The sequence below is a fragment of the Rosa rugosa genome, chromosome 7, assembly GCF_958449725.1.
Source record: "Rosa rugosa chromosome 7, drRosRugo1.1, whole genome shotgun sequence".
Taxonomy (NCBI): domain Eukaryota; kingdom Viridiplantae; phylum Streptophyta; class Magnoliopsida; order Rosales; family Rosaceae; genus Rosa; species Rosa rugosa.
In genome coordinates, this window is record NC_084826.1 from 4,938,559 (window position 1) to 4,953,690 (window position 15,132).

A 15,132-nucleotide genomic window follows, 5' to 3' on the forward strand; every position below is an offset into this window, starting at 1 on the left:
TTTTCGTTAACAAATTTCCCTTGAAATAATTCATATTCTCGCGCCCTTCTTCTTCCTCTTCGTCTCTGAGACGACGAAGATGGAGATCAGTATGAGCGGCAACGCCCTGAAGACCTTCGCTCGCTCCATCACGTGCCTCGCACGTGTCGGCAACGAGCTCGCCATCCAAGCTTCCTCTTCTCAGGTTCCGCAAAACCTTTTCCCCCCTTTCACTTTCTCTCGCTTTTCTTTTAGACCATCTCTCCATTTGCACTCTCTTTAGCTTATATAGTTCATCGATTTTTTTTTTTTTTTTTTTGGTACAGAGTTCATCGATTTTGTTTTACTCCTTCAATTTTTCACCAACGAAATTGCAAGTTAATCATCAATTTTAAGCTTTATTTCGGATTATATTTATATTTTGAGAATGATGGATGAAGGTAATTTTTTTTTTTAGAGTAATATTTATCGCGGCGTGTAATTAGATCAATTTTCAAGATTGCAGCTCATTCAGTGGTGACAGTAATTTTTCTGAATTAAAATTACTATCTGCTTCTTTATGGTAATAAATAGTTAGGGTTTTGCTTGTGCATTTTTTAGGGTAGGGCCTGAATTAAGAGATTAGCTGTATGAGAAAAATGTGTGTATATTTGTTTGATTTCTTTTGGGTGTTAGATGAATTGGTTGGCAATAAATTGAACAAGGACCACAAGAATAGGGAATAACTCTTTGAAGATTGGATTCGTTGTCGCTTTTGGTTTTTGATGTGCTTCCTTTAGCTTGGGGTGGTCTTTGTGTTCTCCGGTTTCAGGGATAAGAACTCTTGAAGTTCTTCGTAGCTAGTTGAATGGCTACTATGTAGTTTGTTACCGTGCATATTGATGTTTGCTAAGGATTTTATTGCTCTCTATGCAGCTGGCTTTTCACACTCTCAATGCGTCAAGGTCTGCTTATCAATCGATTACATTTAAGCCTGACTTTTTTGATGCCTACAATATTGCTGTTGACCTTGTGCAATGTAGTGTGCTTTTGAAGGTAATGTGTTATTTTTAGCTGAATTTTAGTGTTTAACAAGCTTCTGTACCATGGTGTGGTTACTGACTTAGTCTGTGCAGGCTGTTTGTGCTGTTCTTAGGACGCCTATAGGAAGCATAGATCATTTGAGCGTGAATTTGCCTGATCCCGATGCATCAAAAGTGCAATGGACTTTAGAATGCTACAGTGGTAGGTTACATTTTGCCGATCTTAGGTGTTGTTTATTCAACTGCTTATATTAATTTGCAACACTGGGATACGCAAACTCAGTTGGGGTCAGATAACTTGTCATTCTATGTTATAAAGTTTCATCAGCTTTCAGGATTACTCTGTATATTGTGTGATAAAGTCATTGCTATCTCCAATCAAGAGGAGGCTTTGGGAACTGTTATTTATGTGGAATCCCTTGGATTTTCTCATCACATAATCTTCTTCTATTATTGTTTGATCCTCAGATTCTGAGCTTCATATCAACATTTTGCAGGTATGAGGAAATCCTACTGGATTATTTGCAATGTTGAACCCGACATACAACTTTTGGCACTTGATAGGACAAAATTCCCTAGCAGCCTAGTAGTGAGGCCTCGAGATCTCAACAGATTGCTTGCTAATTTTCAATCATCTCTTCAAGAGATCACTATTTTCGCAACAGAGCCTACTTCCTTACCTTCTGATGCAGCAAGTGAAATTGGAGGAAAGGCTGTTGAACTTAGAAGTTACATTGACCCAACCAAAGGTAATCAACATTTGATTCTCATTTCTGAATTTTATCACGCAGATAATGCTGACGCTTCAGTTTTCTGATAGCAGATAATGACTCATTACTGCATACTCAATTATGGATAGACCCTACAGAAGAGTTTGTGCAGTATACCCACACGGGAGACCCTGTAGATGTGACATTTGCCATGAAGGAGTTGAAGGTTAGTGGTTAACTGAGGAAACATAAAGTTAGAGTTAGATTGAATTTTTTGATATAGAAAATATGGATTAATTTTTAATTAAACTCATTCAAGAGGAGTTCATCTACAAAATGAACACTCTAGCAGGAAGGTCAACGCTAAACATCAGGATTCAGTGAGACCATATAACTGTAAATGATTCATCTACAACTCAAAGAAAATCACATATCCCAACACCATTACTATGTTTAATCCACAGAACAATAACAACATGATGAAAACTATCAGCAAGACCTTCTTACTGAGCATCCTACAAAGTTTGTCATATCCTTTCATGGGGCCATCTAGACATTTTGTGGAAATATAGTTCTTCAAAATATTATTCAGTTTTTCTAGTTGGAGTAGTAAATGCAGTCCTTGGGACATCCTTTTTAAAGTTGTCACATTGAGTTAAAGCACTGTCTTAATTGATCAGCCTTTTCTTTTGAGATAGTGATGATATCAAGCTTATTACTTTCATTAGTTGTTACGAGCCAGTGGATTTTGTTAATTGATGCTTTTGAGTAAACTGTAAAAAGTTCGTAGACCATTTTTTTCCTTGGTGCTCTATATTTTTTTTTCTTTTATTTCAGGCATTTCTTTCGTTCTGTGAAGGCTGTGAAGTTGAAATTCACTTGTACTTTGAGAAGTCTGGAGAGTAAGATATTTGTAGTTTCTTTCTATTCAAATTATCCTCCATTTGCAATTTTTTCTTATGTATCCAATGGTGAGTTTCTAGCTTCGAGCTAATATGTATGTCATTAGCTGACCATGTTCAATATTAGCCACAAATTAGAGTACTACTCAAGCCTAACCTGCTGTTGTACTGGTCAACATCCGCATCCAAATTGCAGAGTCCCTGTGCATCCTTTTGATGTGGATATATAGATGAGGGTGATCATTTGATTGACTTCCTCAATACTTTGGGGTTAACCATGCCATATATCTATGCTGGTTTTTGTATTCCATTTCTCATTTTTGTTACTTCTATTTTGACATTAATGTGAGTGGTCCACAGGGAGATATTACATATCTTAGGATCAGTTCAGTTAGTTGTCTTGTCAGTATGTTTGACTGTGTAGAGGAACATACTGTGATTTGTGATTACTAGTTTCATAATCCATATGTCTTAGACTAGTATTATGTACACCAAATGGTAACTTAAAATTGGTTAATCATGTATCTGGGAAAGCAGGCCTATTCTGATGGCACCGAGATTCGGTCTTGATGATACGTCCACTTCAAATTTTGATGCTACACTGGTGCTTGCAACCATGCTAGCGTCACAGCAAGGAGCTGCTGAAGTGCACATTCAGGATGAGAATGGGATGGGCTCAGAAGCACAGCATCAAAGATTCCGAACAAATGTCCCTGAGCATTCATCTGATCAGACAAGAATGTGGTCTGATCTTACAGGTAACCACTTTCCGATGTTTTGATAGTGACAACAAGTTGCGCTTCCATTGTCTTAAATATCTTACCTGTGCAGGAAGTGGTGCAAAAAATGGTAGTGGTGTGGAAATAGGACAGGTTCAAGGGGAAAGAGATTTGAATGCCAGTGCACAGAGAGATATTCAGAGGTTTAACACAATGCATATATCAAAGGCTGCGTCTGCTAGGGGAAATGAGCCTGTTGGTCTTAATATGTATCCTTAATCTAACTTTTCGCTTCAGTTTGCTTTCAGTTGCTTTTATTATGACTTCTGGAAGTCTGTCTTTCGTTTTCTTTTGGTCTGAATCTGTCTCTCTTACATGATGATTTCTGGATGTGTCTCAGTCTTTTTGCGTCTTAGTTCTTAAATGTTTTTATTATCAAGAAAAACCAAACGGTGTTTTTATCAGTCTTCAGCAAAATAAATACTAGCTCATCACACCACCTAGCTCCCAAAATGTTGTTTAGATGTTTGGAGTGAAGGTAGCTCATGATGTTCTTTTTCATTTTTGGCGTATTCTCTTGACTTCTTGTGCTAGCTTCGACCCTGTTGAAAAGAATCATATAGAAGAGCAAGAGCCTCAAGGTTAGTGAGGGCTAGTTAGGTTTGTCTTGCTGATTTTTTACACCCTAGTAAAAGTTACTTGAGCTTATGCATTTTGTTACTTGCAGATAGGTCAACAATCGTTGGTAATGGCTTTTCACAACGTCATCCGAGCAACTGGGTAGATGCAGATGAAGATGATAACGATGAGGATGGCGAGGAGGATGAAATGTGCATTCAGTCAACGCCACCATACTACGAAGAACACTAGGATGCTCTGGGTGAGTTTGTTCCCTTTCTTATGTTGTTGGTCAATCTTAATTCCTCCAATACCAGAATGCTTTGCTCTGCGTGAAATAGAATCCGAGTCCTCTTCAACTTTTAGTGTGGTTTTAAATTCTTAGTTAGGACCCTTTCTCATGTTCATGTTGTTGATTCTGAAATCTGGAAAATGTGCAGGTGGGACCCATTAGTTCCTAGTTGATGCGTGCTCTCTCGTCAATTTGTCAGTAAGATCTCTACATGATCTTTTAAGACGTGCCCCGTAACATAGCCGAACAATATTTACATCCTAAGTGTATCATAGATCTTTGTATTATATAGAGAAGATCTTACGTGGGGCACCCGTAGGGACACGTGGTGGGGAGGGCCAATCACTGTCCAGCAGGGGGGGTGTTTTGGATATTTCACTTTAGGAAGCAGGGGCAGTTTCGGAAGAGATGGAAAATTTCTTTTTTTCTGATTGGGTACGTGGTGGGGAAACTCCCGCCTAAGTATTTGCCGTATTATATATGTCACTTTTTTTCGTTGTAAATCATTTAACCGGTAGTAGGCATGAAACTTCAGACTTCTTATGGTTTAAATAATCATTGAACATTAGTCTAAAATCATTAAGAAATTATGAAGGGAGAAGATTCAGGAGGAGGAAAGGTGGAGATTTTTATAGATATATTTTACGCAATAATTTCTTTCAAAAGCATAATAAAATAGTTTCCATTTGAAAAAAGAAATAATATTTCGTCCAAAAAAAAGAAAAAAAGAAATGATATTTATTTGGGAAAGCTCGTTAGGCTCCAGCTGGCTAAAGGAGAAGTAGGTTTTGGAACGCGCAAACACCGCCCTAGCGATCTGTGGCGGGCCCACCATTCTTTCTAAACGGCCACGGCACGTAGCCGCTCCCTTGTCCAGTTGTCCTGGCCTCCTGGGCTAAAACTAACGCCGTTTATTTGACGTCTAAGACGTTTTTCGACGAAGTCGAGTGTGATTGGAAACAATGATACAAAATCTTTATAACAAAATCAAATTTAAATGCTCCAATTCCCTTCAATTAATATAGAAGAAGACTTGCATTCTACTGATTCTAGTTATTGAGTTCCAATTTATTATTCTATTCAAAATTAGAGGGCTCGAGCTTCAGACCCACTTTGTTACTGTTTTATTTTAAGGGGCTCAAACTCAAAATTTATTTTAGCTCAAACTATTTTGAGTTCAGTAACATAGTCAAACAGTTCTATCCTTAGATCAACATTATTCTTATGAAACAAAATTTTTAACCACAAATTTTTTAGGTGAGCTACACATTAAAGAAAATTTATTCCGACATTTCTACACAACTCGATTTTCTTTTCTTCCTTCTACTGTTAGTGTTTTTGTTTTTTATAATTTTTTTTTTTTGAGAAGATTATAATTTTCTGTTGATAGAAGGATCCGACTGAACTTGAAATCTGCTTATTGTATGGGCATCAGTGTATGGATATTGTAATTTAGTATTATCTATAATGAACAAAGAAACAAAAAACAGAGTAAAAGGCCCGACGGTTATATTGAAAAACAAATGCAAACGGCACACCATAAATAACGATGACGCCAAATGGGATGGAGATTGAAGTCCATTTGTTTATTCCTCACTATTTATTTTCTGAGGGTGGTGAATTGTTTAATTGACTCTATGGAGATTAGAGAAATACAGGTGGGTTGATGAAGATGGTTGAGGAAGGAGAAAACGTGTTTCGGTTAACGATTCTTGGAGGGACTTGCCCACTAGGGATTAGGGAATCGGAATCGGAATTGGATAGCAATAGGTGTAAACCCTAGCTCAGATGCCCGTTTTTCTTCTTCCCTTTTTACTATTTTAGTCTCTGAATTCTCACTTTGTTCTCTAAACTAGAGGGAGGGGTCACATTTGATTCCTGGGAGTAGGTCGGACTAGGAACATGCCCATGGTTGTATGTCTTATTACTGTGTTGCCATTGCCATTATTTGGATTCGGTGGCTTTTCAAATTCTTCAACTACTATTCTAAAAAGAAAAAAGAAAAAATTCTTCAACTACAAATATATCCACCAAATATCCTACTAAAATTCCCTAATTTTTTTTTGGGTTATTATCACAAATGGTACCTGAACTATATCTCAATCTTATCGATGGTACCTAAACTTCAATTTTGATCACAACCAGTACCCGAACTTTTCTATTTCATTTTAAATGGTACCTAAGGCCACATTCGGTCACTATTCCGGCCAAAAAAGCCAAATCTAAAATATAAAAAAAATTTAAAAAAAGTTCAAGGCAAGTCTATTACCAAAAAAATCATCACTATATATGATCGCAACCCTTGAAATCATCAAAGATCATCACTATGATTGCCTTTGCATGCCATTTTTAGTCGGAATAGTGACTGGAGGTGGCTCTAGGTACCATTTAAAATGAAATCGAAAAGTTCAGGTACTGGTTGTGATCAAAATTAAAGTTCAGGTACCATCGATAAAATTGAGGTATAGATCAGGTACCATTTGTGATAATAACCCTTTTTTAAAAAAAAAAATTTCCCCAAAACTTGAATGTTTGTGTATAGATATAATGTATTTATCAAAATTAAAATATTTGGATTTGATGGCAAAATGAGAGAAATAATGTCTAGTAAATTTGAGTCAACAAGAATATATAAAATTTCTTTTCTTTTTTTTCTTTTCAAAAATATATATATATAGCTAATATTTACTTGTCCAACCATCATGGTTTCCATTTTCGCAAACTACTTTTAAATTGTATTGAGCATGATTTACTTAAAGTTTTTTTTTTTTTTTTTTTTAGTGGAAGACGTCTATAGAACCAACACACACATCCATGCAATGTATCCCAGCATAGCCAGACTAATCACTGCACCGCAGACGCACGAACCATTGAGTGTTTTAACTAACCCAGGTCCCTCAAATCTGCTGGCCACGGGATGGAGCTGAGATTCGAACTCTAGACCTGGGGGTTCCAGATTAGGCAGCTCGACCAACACACCACACCGCGTGGTTACTTAAAGTTAATAGTATCGATCAATGCAATCTATTTAACGCATTGAAAAATAATATTATAATGCAACTATTATTATCATTACAGCAAATAATGAAGTTTCACCTGTCATCGTTGAAATTGCAATCCTTTTTTTTTTTTTTTTTGAAAGGGGTTTGGAACCCAGCCAAGCTGGGAGGCTCATCCCCACGCCCGTCTTATTGAATTAAAAACTATGCATCGAGGGGGACGTAGAGCCTTGACCTCGAGTGCAATTACAAGAATCCTCATAGAGGACATCCTGAATAATAACATGAGCCTCCTCTAACCATACATCATTAAGAAAATTTGAACTAGCAAGATGAGCTAATTGATTAGCTACACCATTTGCTTCCCGGAAGACATGAGAGATCTTAATTGAGTGTAATGATGTCAAATATGACTTATAATCATCGATAATGCGCCCAACTTCAAATCGGTCCTCCAAATTCTGATTCAATGCAGCCACCATCAGTGAGCAATCACTCTCAAGTATGAATTCGTCCCATTCTTGGGAAATAGCCAAGAGAAGACCTGCCCAGCAGGCCTCTGGCTCCATATGGAAAGCAGAAAGGACATTAGGAAAATACCGCGCCATAGCTGCCATGCACGAACCTTTGTCATCACGTATCACTACACCAATACCACCATCACCAAACTCGGGCCTGTAACTGCCATCTATGTTGATCTTAAGTCTACCCGTAAGAGGGTTTTCCCACTTAGCTCGTGTCCTTCCCGACTTCTTCTGCCGTGTTGGGTGGACTTGTTGATACTCACCAAGAAACTTGGACGCCCATTGTACAACATTGTACGCATTGAAGACATTACCATTCCATACCAAGTTGTTTCGCTCTGTCCATATAACCCACAAGTAGACAAAGAAAAGGTTACGGTGGTGCTCAGTAATTACATCAATTACATTCTTCACCCATTCTTCCAAACTTGCAGCCATAACTTCAACAAATTTCAAGCCCAGCTCTCCAAGAGCCCAAAAGCATGCAATATAGCTACAATCTCTAAATAGATGTAGGCCATGCTCACCAGCACCATGACAAAAGACGCACTCAAAGTCTGGGAGTGCCACCTTTTTGCGTAGCTCATGCTTTGTGGGAAGAATGCCTTTTAACAATCTCCAAATAAACATCCGAACTTTGGGAGGAATCCGAGCATGCCAAACAAGCTTCCAATATTTTCCATTTAAACCAACTGGACCAGTAGAACATGATGCACGTTCAGTAGCACCATCCACAATTCTAGCAACATGGTAACCACTTTTAACATCACACATACCCTTTTTATCATGATGCCAGACCCACCTATCCACTGGGCTCCGCAAACTAAGAGGAATACTTGCTATCAAATTCACCTCCAGAGGCATGAAAAGCTCCTGTAACAAGAACATATTCCACTCATTCTCCTCTTGATCAATAAGCTCAGCCACCCGAAGTGTCTCCAAACCCTCCATAGGCGTTGAGATGGGTCTGAAGGAATAGGGTAAAGGCAACCATGGGTCTGTCCACACTGCAATCTGACTACCATTTCCCACCTGTAGCCTAAGTCCCTTACGTAGCAATTCCCTTCCAAACAAAATACTCTTCCAGGCATAAGAAGACCCACTACTTGCCTCAGCTTCCATGAAATCACAATTCGGAAAATACTTCGCCTTGTATAGTCTTGCTAACAAAGAGTTAGGGTTTTGGATGATTCTCCAACCTTGCTTCGCAAGTAGAGCTTGATTGAACTGCACCATGTTTCGGAAACCAAGCCCACCTTCAGCCTTTGGTACACACAACTTCTCCCAAGCAAGCCAATGTATCTTTTTATCATTACTTTTATCTCCCCACCAAAACTGTGCCATCAGACTATGCATCTCCAAGCACAAATGTTTTGGTAGTTCAAAACAGCTCATAACATAGGTTGGAATAGATTGCGCAACCGCTTTGATCATGATCTCCTTGCCAGCAGCACTTAAAGTCTTCTCTCTCCAACCCTGAGTGCGTTTTCTAACCTTTTCTGATAGGAAATTAAAAGCCTCGGATTTGGAATAGCTAATTTCCGTAGGTAAACCCAAGTACTTGTCATGTTTGTCCACACGCAGAACCCTAAGACTTGCAGCTAGCTCATCTTGCTTTTCTCTTTTGACATTCTTACTAAAGGAAACACAACTCTTGTCAAAGTTTATCATCTGACCAGACGCTTTTTCGTATTGCTCAAACAATCTCTTTAGAACATCACATTCATCTGTTTCTGCCTTGAAGAAAATGAAGGAGTCATCAGCAAAGAAAAGATGAGAAATAGGGGGTGCACCTGTGCAAATTCTTACGCCATGAATGCTGCCCATGTCTTCTGCCTTTAGGATCAACCTGGATAAAGTCTCCGCACAAAGAAGAAAAAGATAGGGCGAGATGGAGTCTCCTTGCCTTAGCCCCCGGGATGGGACCACACGTCCCCTAGGAGTCCCGTTCACTATAAAAGAATAGGAGACAGTCGTCACACATCGCATCACCCAACCACGCCATTTAGGGCAAAAACCAAGCTGCTGCATAACCCTATCCAAGAAACCCCACTCAACTCGATCATAGGCTTTGCTCATGTCGAGTTTTAAAGCCCCGTAGCCAACATGTCCTCTTCTCCTCCTCTTCAAGAAATGAGAGATCTCGAAAGCAACTAGAGAATTATCAGAGATAAGCCTCCCAGGTACGAATGCACTTTGATAAGGTGAAATAAGATCCTGTAGCAGTGGCTTCAGCCTATTTGCGAGCACTTTGGAGCCAATCTTGTATATCACGTTGCACAAACTAATCGGTCTTAGTTGATTGACATGTTCCGGAGCCTTGACTTTTGGGATAAGAGTAACATTCGTGCAATTAATCTGACTTATCATCCCATCTGATTCCATAAAGCAACGCACCGCCATAGTGACATCATTACCAACAAGGTGCCAGAAATGTTGGTAAAAGCATGGTGCAAATCCATCAGGGCCAGGTGCCTTGGCTGGATGCATCTGTTTGAGCGCCATGTAAACTTCATCGAATGTGATATCCCCAGCCAAAGTATTGTTCATCTCATCATTAATAAAACACGGCAGTACCGACGCAACATCATCCATGCCTGCCGGTTGGGACGAAGTGAAGAGTGTACGATAATAATTTAGTACAATGTTTTCTATCTCACCATCAGCTGTACACCAAGTGCCATTCTCATCTAATAACCCTTTAATTCTATTTTTCTTCCTTCGGTTACTTGCACGTTGATGAAAGAAACGTGTATTCAAATCACCTTCAGAAAGCCAAAATACCTTCGCCCTTTGTTTCCAAAAATCTTGCTCTTTCAACAGTAACTCATTTAGCCGATCTTCTAAGGCAATTCTTGCAGAATCCGGTGGAGAAGAAATAGCGGAATCATAGAACACCACAAGCTTCTCTTGAATGTCCTTAATATCCTTAGTATTTCTCAGTTAGGCATTACTCTTCATAGTGATTAGTGCATCTTCAAAATCACCTTTAAAAAAGAAAAAGAAAAAAAAAGAACATTTTGAAAGCCTAAATGGCACCATCGTAATAAAAGCTAAACCGAATGTCATTTGGCCAGGTCGCTTATAATAAGTCCTCGGCGGCAGGCTCTCGCTGTTATTAGTTTTTGTCTAGTTGGCTCTCTCTCTCTCTCTCGCTCACTGTTGAAGAAGAAGAAGAGAAGCAACACAACATTAACAAAAGTTCAAAACCAGAAGATCAACAACACAGTGAAACAAACACAGAGAAGAAACTCAAGCAACCAAAGCATTCACCTTCAACAGAAGCACCAACACATAGCAATGGCCAAGTTACTATACTCTGTAGCCATCCTCCTGATCTGGGCCACAATCTCTCTCATGGCTTCATCATCCACTGTTGAAGCAAGTGGAGACCTTCCATGGATACCCACCACCGCCACCGGCTTAGTCTCCGGGAACGATGAGTTCGACCTCGACTTGGAGATCAACCGGCGCATCTTAGCCACCAGCGGCTACATCAGCTACGGTGCACTGCAGAGGAACACTGTCCCCTGCTCCAGGCGCGGCGCCTCCTACTACAATTGCCAGCCTGGGGCCCAGGCCAACCCCTATAGCCGCGGCTGCAGCGCCATCACAAGGTGCAGGAGTTAATCTTTTTTGGGTCATTTTGGAAATGGGGTTTGATTGTTATAGAGAAAGAGGGTTTGGTTGTGGATGATGTGTCATTGTTGTTATTATTGATGGAATATATTGATGTTTATGATCAAAATCATATTTGAATATGATCTCTGTAAAAGATTCATTTTATTGCTTAATTCTTTTCTTCAATCTTTTTCTGGGCTTTGTTTTTACTGAATCTCAAGATCTGTGGTCTTCATAGTTTTGTGTATGGTTAATGTTGCTTATCTAATCACAGTTTACTCCAATGTGGATTAAATTGTTCATGAAAGTTGGAAAATTTTTGGGGACTTGTGATTGCTGGGATTTGTTACTTATAGAAAATCCCTCTTTACAATTTGAATGGTGACTCCTTTGTTTTTAGAGAAGAAAAAGGTAACCCCTAGCGAATAGATAGGAATATAAGGGTAGACTAAGACATAAAGGAAGCTAACAAGAGAAAAAAAGGTGCATTCTTGAGTTCTAATGAACTAATGACAGTAAAGATGTAATTTTGAATGGGGAAAGGTAGAATGTGAAGATGAATTTAATCAAATGTTGGAAGGGAATTGAGGATTTTCCCTTTCCCTGTTTGCCTTTGGCATTTGGCAAGATGTCATTGGATTCAAAACTGTAGGTCTGTACTATGAATATCTTTGATATTATTCCATAGTGGATTTCCTTTTTCTTTCTAGCAGATTTTGAGGTCCATCAAAATTAAAGTTCTTGCTTTAAAGTGGGGTAGAAGAAAGTGATGGACATGCAAAAGAAGGATATTGAGTTTATTTCTTACCTTTTGCAAAAAAAAAAAACAGTGAAAGAGATGGGTATAATTCAAAATTCAGTAGGGATAGGGACAGCTTAACTTACTTCTGCTTTCATTTTTTTTCCCCAAAATTTCAATGAAGCTTATACCTACACTGCCAGAGTTACATGGGCATGGTTTTAGGAATGGGATAAAGCATGGAGAAGTTGCTCCTCTGTTGCTTGATGTATTGTAGATATGTTTGGTTTGATGGATGTGTTACTGTTGGTGAAGTAGTACTGTGCAGGTTTATATATCGACTTGACCTAGATACCATGGTTGATCTGAATATTGTTCTTCATGAAAGCTGAATGGAGACGCCTCGCTAGTTTGATTATTTTTTTTGTTTACTTCTTTTACCTATTCGTCATTGCCATAATCTCTTTGATGCAATTTGTCAACTACCTTGTCGATGTACCTTTAATAAGTGAGTAGAAATTATAGTGTAAGGATCTATATGTCAGGATGATAATGATCACAAGTTAGAGGGTCAATTGTGATTTTCATTATCATTTTGAAGCTGCATATTGAAGTCTTCCAAGTCTTCCATGTGATCTGCATGGAAATGAGCTATCAAAGATGATCTTCCTGATTTGAATTCTCTTCTTTAAAGTTTGTTGGTGTATGTTGGGTTGTTAGAGATAGGTCATAGGTCCATCACATTCATTACCAACTGATATGGGGATCAAATTAGAGCCATTCGTGGTCCCCTTTGCCAAACATAACTTAGTTCAGCAATGACCCTCTTAAGATTTCCTTCCATCATTGAGGTATGGAATCTCTCTTGGGTAAAATTTTGAAGTTTCATGGATGACCTCGCTATTAAGAAGTAGACTCTTTAGAACAGAACAGGTTCTGGGTGGGTAAAAGCTGCACCATGTTGCGTTAAATCTGGGTTTTATTCTCGGTTTACTCTTGAAGATGGATTCAGTTTGGTTGCTCAGGTGGTTCAAGTGTGTGAATGTGTTTAATGTTTCAGAAGTAAGAACACTGAAAAAATTTAAGAGAATGAAAAATTTTCATTTGCTGCTACCTTTAATTAGGACCTCAAGGTAAATGTGAGCAGGGCTCCTGCTCTGGTATCACTTGAAGATGCATGCCCTACGTCAGTGTCTTCAATTTTTCATGGGCCTGAAGGTTCAAGTTTTCTCAGTCCCATTAAAGATCTGGGCTCATGTTAATGAGCTAATGGTCCACTGGTCCACCAAATATGGCAACTGGGCGAGGAGGTGTGGAATTTGTCATCCAAATTTCCTGCCCAGTAAAAATAAAATCTTGATCTGTATCTCGCACCTATTTTCTTTCCATAAACTACATATACCCCCTTGATAGGATTTCAAAACACAAAAAACTCCACAACATTTGGTTTTGAACATTTAAGGACAAAAGTTTACACTTAAGGACAATATGCTCTCCACTTGCCACATGTCATGAGTTAATTTACTTTTTTACCCTTAACTACTTATTTTGACTTGAATCCCTTTATAAGGATTAAATCTTACAAATAAGGACAATCTGCTCTCCACTTGCCACATGTCATGAGTTAATTTACTTTTTTACCCTTAACTACTCATTTTAACTTCTAATCCCTTTATATTACTTTTTTTTCTTTTTCTGATAATAATCCATTTATGTTACTCTTTTTTTTTTTTTCTGAGAATAATCTGTTTATATTACTTTTTTTTTTTTTTGAGAATAATCTGTTTATATTACTTTTTTTTCCTGAGAATAATCCATTTATGTTACTTCTCAAAAGCAAAAAAAAAAAAAAAACAAATCTTTCTTCTACAAATTGCTAAGAGAAAGAATCTCAGACCTCATTCTCCTACTACTCTCATCTCATCGCCTAATCCTACTATTGCACTCATCCAATCCTGCTACTGCACTCGCTGCACTCATACTCGTCAAGTTCTGCTACTGCACTCATCATCGCCTAATCCTGCTACTGTACTCGTCCAATCCTACTCGTCCAGTTCTACTACTCGTGTTCTGCTACTGCACTCGTCATCGCCTAATCCTGCTACTGCACCCGTCCAATCTGCTACTGCACTCGCTGCACTCATACTCATCTAGTTCTGCTACTGCACTTCTACTCGTGTTCTGCTACTGCACTTGTACTCTTGTCCTGCTATTGCACTCGTCACTGCTTAATCCTGCTATTGCACTCGTCCAATCTCGTTACTGCACTCGCTGAACTCATACTCGTCCAGTTCTGCTAATGCACTTGTACTCTTGTCCTGCTACTGCACTCGTCATCGCTTAATCCTACTACTGCACTCGCTGCACTCATACTCATCCAGTAACAGGAGCATTAGCAGTAGCAGTAGAAGGAGTAATTAGACCAAAACCTTCAAATAAACTTCACAAATACAAGAAACTGCACACAGTAGCACATAACAATAATAAACTGCACAAATAAACTTCAATTTAACACAGTAGCACATAACAATAATAAACTGCACAAATAAACATCAAATAAACTGCAGAAAGAAACTTCAAATAAATTGCACACTGTAGCACATAACAACAATAAACTGCACACAGTAGCATATAACAATAATAAACTGCACAAAGAAACTTCAATTGAACACAGTAGCACATAACAATAATAAACTGCAGAAAGAAACTTCAAATAAATTGCACAAAGAAACTTCAATTTAACACAGTAGCACATAACAATAATAAACTGCACAAATAAACATCAAATAAACTGCACATAGTAGCACATAACAATAATAAACTGCAGAAAGAAACTTCAATTGAACACAATAGCACATAACAATAATAAACTGCACAAATAAACTTCATATAAACTGCACACAGTAGCACATAACAATAATAAACTGCACAAATAAACATTAAATAAACTGCACACAGTAGCACATAACAATAATAAACTGCAGAAAGAAACTTCAAATAAACTGAA

At 38.4% G+C, this 15,132-nt stretch overlaps 2 protein-coding genes across 2 annotated transcripts; both read left to right on the forward strand.

Moving 5' to 3' along the window:
- The first annotated feature begins 2 nt into the window (after positions 1 to 2).
- Positions 3 to 4,654, forward strand: LOC133721225 (uncharacterized). Its single transcript, XM_062147776.1, has 11 exons — positions 3 to 184; positions 895 to 1,014; positions 1,095 to 1,203; positions 1,499 to 1,750; positions 1,825 to 1,937; positions 2,549 to 2,613; positions 3,151 to 3,371; positions 3,445 to 3,601; positions 3,927 to 3,973; positions 4,060 to 4,212; positions 4,391 to 4,654. The coding sequence occupies exons 1-10, from the start codon at positions 80 to 82 to the stop codon at positions 4,200 to 4,202; spliced, it is 1,332 nt and encodes a 443-aa protein (XP_062003760.1). The 5' UTR covers positions 3 to 79; the 3' UTR covers positions 4,203 to 4,212; positions 4,391 to 4,654.
- Positions 4,655 to 11,065: 6,411 nt separating this feature from the next.
- On the forward strand, positions 11,066 to 11,395 carry LOC133722700 (protein RALF-like 33). Its single transcript, XM_062149573.1, has one exon. It carries the CDS (start codon positions 11,066 to 11,068, stop codon positions 11,393 to 11,395), a length of 330 nt encoding a protein of 109 aa, XP_062005557.1.
- The last annotated feature ends 3,737 nt before the right edge of the window (positions 11,396 to 15,132 follow it).